We start from the raw sequence: 8,374 nt of genomic DNA, 5'->3' as shown, positions 1-8,374 counted from the left end.
ATGTTTGCTTAAGATGACCCTTTGTGAATCAATAAAATAGTCCATCTAGAGGACTGGTCTATAATGAACTATGTAATGATTTCAGAGAACTATTGTGAATGAGGAAAAGAATGAGAACCAATCTAGGTGGGAGATAAGGGCTGATTCTCATAATCTGATGGACACTGTAGATTACTATAAAATTAATTTCAAACTCCATATCTGCCAGTGTTGACTGAATCTTTCCTAATTGCCTGACATTATGCTAAGTCCTTAATATGTATTCTTTCATTTATCCTCACAATAATCCTATGAGGGATGGTATTACTATCTCTATTTCCACAGATGAGAAAACTGAGGTTTAGAAAGGGAATGAACTACTGAAACCATATACAAGCCCCTGTGTCCCTGTCCTTTGAAGTAAAAGGCTTTTGCTTTAGTTTCCCAGGCCTCCCTTGAGTCTCAAAAGGCTGACTCAAGAGTTAATGATTAGGAAATGTGAAAATGTAGAGACAAATAGCCATTGGGCTGGGAAACTGGTAACAGTTTAGACTATAAATCTGCCACATGGCAGAATCACCGAACTCCCAGTTCCCTAAAAGATATAAAGGCCTGACACACATTCCTAAGTTGTTTTTAGAGGAAGCAGACCCCCACCAGTTGAAAAAACACTGACCACACGCACATAGACCCTAGACCCATTGAAACCCAAAGGTTGATGATGCTTGAAACTTTACCTTGATGCCAACCAATCTGAGAACTACGCATGAGCTGATCATGTACCCTGCAGTCCCCTCCCTCACAGTGCCTTTAAACCCCTTCCTTGAAAGCCATTGGGGAGTTTGGGTCTTTTGAGCATGAGCTGCCTGTTCTCCTTGCTTGGCACCCTGCAATAAATGCTGCACTTCCCATCACCACAACTCATTGTCAGTAGATTGGCTTTATTGTGCGCAGGTAAGCAGACCCAAGTTTGGTTCAGTAACACTACTGAACAGAAAACACCTAAACTTAAACCAAGGTCTGAATGACATGAAAACCTGAGTTCTTAATAATTATGCAAACTTCTCTCTGCACAGTTCTTCCCTTATGAGTAAAAAAATGTATTTATAATATATTACCATATGTAGATATGCACTCATTCATTCAACATATATAAAGTTTACACACACAAGGAAACATCTTGGGGAGTTACTTGACACAAAAATATAGGGCTGTAAGTGATTTTCTTTCTTTCTTTCTTTCTTTATTTTTAAAAAAAAATTTTTTTAATGCTATTCTTGTCTGCTTACATTCTTTTTATTTATGTATATATGTATGTATGTATGGCTTTGTTGGGTCTTCGTTTCTGTGCGAGGGCTTTCTCTAGTTGTGGCAAGCGGGGGCCACTCTTCATCGCGGTGCAGGGGCCACTCTTCATTGCGGTGCGTGGGCCTCTCACTATCGCGGCCTCTCGTTGCCGAGCACAGGCTCCAGACGCGCAGGCTCAGTAATTGTGGCTCACGGGCCGAGTTGCTCTGCGGCATGTGGAATCTTCCCAGACCAGGGCTCGAACCCGCGTCCCCTGCATTGGCAGGCAGATTCTCAACCACTGCGCCACCAGGGAAGCCCTGATTTTCTTACAATCAGTCCACATGGTTACTCTTTCAATCTATTAAGCTAGGGTTAAAAATAACAGTAAAAATTCCATATTTTTCACAGAAAATCACTATGGATATGGAGGGTTTTTAAAAAAAATATTATTGTGCATTTTACATGATCACATCATGTAAAATGTGTAGATGAGCAAGATCACTGAATAAACAATTACCCTTTTGCCCCCTGAGTAAGCAAATGCACAATAATGTAATTTCAGAACTTTTCTTGGTCTTAGTAAATACAACTCTGTCTTCTGAAGCAATGCTATCTTTAATTATAACTTATTTGTGAATTGTTAGAAAATAATGACTATCAATCAATTCAGGGTTTCTAAGCTCTACGAATATTAATCAAAATTTCCTCTAACAAAGAGGCAATCTCTGGGAACAGCTTCAGAGTAAAATAATACTCTCTATTCACAATAAGGTCAGATGGAGTTTACTCAGTAGCCCTGATATCTTCTTTTCAAAAGACACACAATGAACTCAAATAGGAAAATTGAATGATGACTCCTTTCAGATGAAAGGTAATTACAATTTGTTCATAATGTAATGCAGTGTCTCAACCATGTTGTTATCACTTTAATATAAAACTACTATATGATGTGTTTATGACAATGGAATGGAAAACCCATCAGCATTAACTTCTTATGACTATCTGCATCTCTTTTTCACAGTTTATGACTACTGCTTGAAGGTCTTAGATTAGCTATAAGAAGAATTTCTGACAGTCAAGGTACTAAAAATGAGTTACTAACAAAGGTTATAAAAGCATCTTAAAGATCTTTCAGGAAAGGCATGAATGTTTACCCTCAGGGATGATTTAGTATTGTCCTACATGAAAGGAGAAATAGAAAGCAGAAAACTCTTCAAGCCCCCCATGTATCCTTGTTATTCTTTACACTAAAAAGGCTTTTACCCCCCCCCCCTTTTTTCCCCTAGAATAATGGTTCTCTATAACCATGCCCCTCTCTTCTGCTACGTATGAAATTTCATATTTGCTATGACATTAGAAATAAATATTCTATTTGCTTTCATTATCATCAAAATAATGTTACAGTGTTGATTAAAAACTAATTTGAAACTGTTTTAAAGCAAAATTGTCAAGGCCCTGCCAAAATTAGATGAAGAAATGATATCATTTAATCAGCTATATGCTTAGGTATGTATGTTTTGTTAATCTGTTACCTAGATGAGGGGTTTATCTTTCACACAAAATGCAATCATATGTGTACTTATGTCTGTAACTCCCTTGGAAATGCAACAAAATAATAACATGGGTTGATGGCTGAGTGGATGGATAAATATATGATTGAAAAAACACAGCAAAATGTTAAAACTGTAGAACCTAGGAGGTCACTATATGGACATTTACTGTAAAATTGTTTTAACTTTTCTATATATTTGAAATTTTTAACGATAAATTGTTGGGGAAAATGCAATCATACTTGAAACCTGTTTTACATGGCAAGGGAGAAACCAAATCACACAGAATAATTCTGCAAAAAAAGATGAGACCAGTTTTTGCCGCTTATACTGAGTTGAGGAGGAAAAAGACTGCCATAACACCTTTATCAATCTACCTCCAGAAAAGTCCTCCAAATTCACACTGCTATTGAGAAATGAAGGCAGGCAGAAAGGTTTGTTTGTTCAAGAATTATATAATTATAATTATATAATTATAATTGAGTAAGTTCCTTTGACTGAATTTTGAAAAGTAAGACTTGAAATTACTTCTGTGTCTAAAAATACAATATTTCTTTACCTACTCAGAATAACTTCATTTTCAATATAGATTTCCTGAAAGGAGATAAAGTATACCTTCCTTTGGATTACTAATTATTCTTTTTGGCAATGCCCTTTCCCTGTGAAGCTGTTTGAAATCACTTAAAGAAAATCAAAACAAAAACATGTTAAAAAATGACCAGTACATTGGAAAATTTACATACTAAATATGATATCATTTAATCAGCTATATGCTTAGGTATGTATGTTTTGTGCGTATAAAGTATATGTGATATGTGTCATAAGCCTTTCAACATAAATGACTTTCTAAAGCGTCATAAGCAAGGCATCTTTATGTTTGATAATTCCATCGATGATATTTTGGTAATCATCAAAAGCATATCACTCCCTGCATTTCGTAAAGACAGAAAAAGACATCATCTCAAAGAAATTGCTCAGCTAGTAGTGGATAATGACCTATTTAATAAAGATTTATTGAATACCTACCATGTGCCAGACACTGTGCTAAGGCTTAGGGATGAGAATATAAATGAAATACAGTCCCTGACTTCATGAAATTCACGGTTTGGTAAAGAAGATACACAGTTACAAAACACTTAAATTGACCAGTAAGTATATGTGTGGAGTGTTACTGTAAGAAAAAGGAGATACCTAACCTAGCTGGGGGATCTCTGGGACTGCTTGCTGAGTTTAGTCTTAAAGAATGGGTATAGCAGTGATTTAGGCAGGAGAAAATGGGAGAGGGTATTCCATGCTGAGGTGGCCGCCTGACTAAAGGCACAGAGCAGCATGTTGTGGGCCCAGAACTGTACTGTTAGAGAAAAACTCATGGTATGTAATGGAGACAGATGAAGCTATGGAGGTAGGCAGTTGTCATATCATGGATGATCTTGTGGGGTATATAAAGGAGCCTGGACTTTCTCTTGGCCTGATAAGGATTTAGAAGTGGAGTGACATTTTCAGATTGTATCTTAGCTAGATCTCCCTGGCTCCTGACAGAAGGATGACTGTGAGGGAGACATGGTGACCAGCTGCAGGAGTGACATAATGAGGACCTGAATCAAGATTGTGATGGTAGGTGTGGTTTCTACTGAGAAAGACCAGCAGATTGTCAGATTAAAATGTGAGGTGATTTCTAGGTGTCTGGATTGGATACGAGTCAATAGATAACAACGTCCTCCAATCAAAGTAGATAACACAGAAGCAAAAGCCAAGTTGAAAGCTGATGGATTCAGCTTTGGATGTGTTGGATTTGACATGCCTCTGGGTTATCTAGATGATTTCCAGAAGGAAGTTAAATACAGGATGCTGAGGAGGAGGTCTGAATGGGAGGTTGAAATTTGAGTCAGCAAAACATAAGAGATATTTGAAATTGTGAGACTGGATATTCGGGATTTTGTTTTTGTTTTTGATTTTAGCCATTCTAATAGGTGTGTAGTAGTAGCTCATGGTGGTTTTAATTTTTATTTCCCTAATGTCTAATGATGTTTTGCATATTTTCAAACGTTTATTTGTTATTCATGTAACTTCTTTGGGGATGTGTCTGCTCATAATTTTTCCCCATTTAGAAATTTAATTTGTTTTCTTATTATTGTGTTTTGAGAGTTATTTGTATGTTCTCAATATGTCTTCTACCAGATATATGCTTTGCAAATATTTTCTCCCAGTGTGTGGCTTCAGTGTTTTCTGAAGACCATAGTTTTTATTTTGTTTAAGTATAATTTTTTCATTTTATCTTTTCTGCATCATGCTTTTGGTGTTGCACCTAAGAAATCTTTGCCTAAGGTCACAAATATTTTCTCCTGTTTTCCTTTGGAAGTTTCAAGTTTTTCACTTACATCTATGAGACATTTTGAGTTTATTTTTGTTTATTGAGGAATGGATTGATATAATGTGAGTGGATAGAACCAATCACTAAGAGTGTACACAATGAGAAGGCCAAAAGGTGGATGAAATTCGGGGAGAAAGGATAAGCCTAGGCTAAAGGAAGCGGAGTTGAGCAAAAAAGACACAAGGCATTGTCAGAGAAGCACAAGGAAAACTCTGAATAATCAACAGTCTACTGAGATAAGCAATGGAACTTGTCTTCTGAACTTGGATGAGGTCATTAGTGACCTTAGGAAGAGCATATTCAGTCAAAACAAATCATTTCGACATTGGAACTGCCATTTAACCAACCACTTTAAGAATTCCCCCTGTGGAAGCATTGGGACGAGGTCTGAAATCCCTGAGCATTCTTAAAGGTCACTTCTCGGGGCACAGGAGGGTCTTGGGCTTCCCGACACTGACGATGACTGAGGCAGATTCCCGTCACGCCCCTTGGGGCACTCCAGAATGAGGTCTTGGGGACAGACCCAAGGAATCACCGCCCCGCTGGGAAATCTGAACTAACACTCACCAACGGGGTTGCCAAGCTGGCAGCTCACGAGGGAGGCAGCTGGTGAAACTACGGCCGAATGAAAAGGCGAGGATGGGAACCTGAGCACTTGGGCAATCCCAGGGCAGACTAGGGAAACCCCTTCCACCCGCCAACCCCTCGTGTGTCTGGAGGAGGAGAGGGGGAGGGCGTGGGGCTCCTCGGGCCAACTTCGCGGCCGGCTCTCCTCGCGGGCGAAGAGCTCCTGCACTTAGCCGGTCCCAGGCTGCGGGCTTAAACATAGGGGATCGCAGGTAGGCGTCGTCCCTTCCCAAATGTCATGCTGGGGGCACTGGTCAGACTCCCTCTGACCGGCTAACCTTTCGCCTCCCCGCCCCAGCATCCTGCGTGTCATTCTTTAGTCGCGGCTGGACAAGGTCGCCCGCCAGGTGCCGGAACGAGCCATCCCTTCCAGCTAGTCGTAAAGTGCCGCAAAGCGCACCGCCGGCGCTTTGCGGCACCGTAGGTGAGGCTGCAGCGTGGATCCTCGCTCCGCGCAAATCCTCCGGTTGGGCAGCTGTTTCTGGGAAACCGCGGCAGATAGGAGTTTGGGGAGGACGGTGATCCAGCTACGATTCTCTCAAAGGGTAATTGCTCCTAGGTTTGTGTAACAAGAGAGAAAGCGAGTAGGGTTGTTTAAAAACAATACAATCCTTATTTAAAAGGCTTGAAGTAAGATTCTTAAACCTCCCTCCTTGTGACATGCCGTCCCTCCTCGTGCTATTTTGGTTTTCGTCTAAGTGTTCATCACTAGATTTTAGGCATCCTCCATGTAGCTGACACTTGATTTTCTTATTCATTTCGTCCTGCAGTCGCCCTCCCCCTGGACTTTGAAATGCTTTACATGATCGGTTTGGGCCTGGGAGATGCCAAGGACATCACAGTCAAGGGGCTGGAAGTTGTAAGACGCTGCAGTCGAGTGTATCTGGAAGCCTATACCTCAGTCCTGACTGTAGGGAAGGAAGTTCTGGTAGGTGCTTAAGGCTTTCCAGCCTCCTGGGAAGAACGATATTTAACAGCTGATTTTTATTACACCAAGCTGAGCCGAATTTTTCAGGTCTGTTGGTTCAAACCCTTTAAAACACATGCCCTGCTTATTATTAAGAATCTGAGGAGTACAAGAATGGAAATAACACACTAACCAAGTGACTTGGAAAATGAAAGCGTGCTTTTTCTTACTTTACAAGTCTAACTGTGTAGCTTTCTCCATTAAACAGGAAAGTTATTTTACACTCCTGGGGATAATTATCAGAATCCCATATTTCATGAGATAGCCAAGAAATCCTTTCTGAGTTGAGTGCTAATGAGGTGCTAACACAGCCTTAATGAGCTGGTTATGTATTCAGGAACCAAGCTGAAAACCTCCCCCCTTTGAAGTATTTCCATAGGGAGTGGTAATCGCCTTTCTGTCTGTATCATATCCAGAGAGATCTAACCTTTGAATAGACATCTCCCAGTAAGGCTTATACTCATACACTTGGATGTATTGAGTGAGCCTGGAACTTAGTAACCATAGAATTTGCTAGTATATCATACATTTACCTGGCTTTGCTAAGGGCTCAGTAAATTTTGGAGGAGGGGTCAAATTCAGGTTCATTGTCAAATTTCAAATAGAATGTAAATTAAGATGAAAAGATTGATGGACATGTTATAGGAGGAGGGAGAACATTTTAGGATTGGTGTATCAAGTCTTCCAGAGAAAAAGGTGACCTAGAGAATTTCAGGTCTTCTGGCCTCTCAGATTCACAGCCCAGAGAATTCTGAAGGTCTCAGAGTTTCTTTAAAATCTTAAAGAAGGACTGCTACTTGATTGGCCATGCATTGAAATAAAAGTTGTGTCTAATGACCAGCTTTGATTTGTTGGCTCCAGTTTATTAGGATGGAGCCAGAATATCCAAGTTCAAGATGATAGAAATGTTCCTCTCTAGTGGTAAAGGACAATTAGAATGAACTTAAAATCTTTTTAGAGAATATAGACAAATAAATCAGTAGTTTTATAGAATTGGACCTGGTTTTATGTCTTTGCTCTGTCACATGTTAACATGTGACCTTGGACAAGTAGTTTCTTACTTTGTAAAAAGAGGACAGAAATGCCTACCTTATAGGATTTTAGCATAGCGTCTGGCACAAAAGTGTTCAGAAAACATGAGTTGTTAACAGATACATTTCCAAACGTCTCTAAACCTCAGTTTCTTCATTTGTCAAATGGAGATAATAATCAGTTGGAAGGCTATTAAGATTATATCATTTATTAAGATGATGTATGTGAAAGTGCTTTGCAAATTTAAGTGCTAGCTAAATGTTAATTTCGGTTGCTATGATTTTTTTTAAGTATTATTTTTTTTCCCCAAAAACATATTTGTAGAGTTACTACATACAGGGTCAAGATCTGGGGCTGAGCTCAACCTCACAGGTAAATTATATGTACTTTGTTAAGGTACTAGAATTCTATTCCTCAACAATAAAAAGTGCTAATATTTTTAGAACACTTATTATGCACTGTTTTAAACACTTTACATGTAGAACAGGATTATTACTCTTTAATTACTGTTCACAGTTTTAGAGGCACAGAGAAACTTGTCCAGGGTCATACAGATAG

At 39.3% G+C, this 8,374-nt stretch overlaps 1 protein-coding gene across 4 annotated transcripts in view; it reads left to right on the top strand.

The window, feature by feature from the left end:
• The first annotated feature begins 5,754 nt into the window (after positions 1-5,754).
• Positions 5,755-8,374, top strand: part of DPH5 (diphthamide biosynthesis 5) — a 37,015-nt gene continuing 34,395 nt past the window's right edge. The window contains exons 1-3 of one of the 4 annotated variants that reach the window (XM_057534968.1): positions 5,755-5,823; positions 6,588-6,745; positions 8,141-8,188. In XM_057534968.1, the coding sequence (XP_057390951.1) occupies positions 6,611-6,745; positions 8,141-8,188 (183 nt within the window). In that variant the 5' untranslated portion in view covers positions 5,755-5,823; positions 6,588-6,610. Of the gene's footprint in view, positions 5,824-5,877; positions 6,030-6,231; positions 6,363-6,587; positions 6,746-8,140; positions 8,189-8,374 lie in introns of those variants that run through there. The other 3 variants (XM_007169515.2, XM_007169514.2, XM_007169516.2) reach the window with 3 other exon arrangements.

The sequence above is a fragment of the Balaenoptera acutorostrata genome, chromosome 1 (assembly GCF_949987535.1).
Source record: "Balaenoptera acutorostrata chromosome 1, mBalAcu1.1, whole genome shotgun sequence".
NCBI classification, from domain to species: domain Eukaryota; kingdom Metazoa; phylum Chordata; class Mammalia; order Artiodactyla; family Balaenopteridae; genus Balaenoptera; species Balaenoptera acutorostrata.
This window is presented reverse-complemented; position numbering and strand designations above follow the sequence as displayed.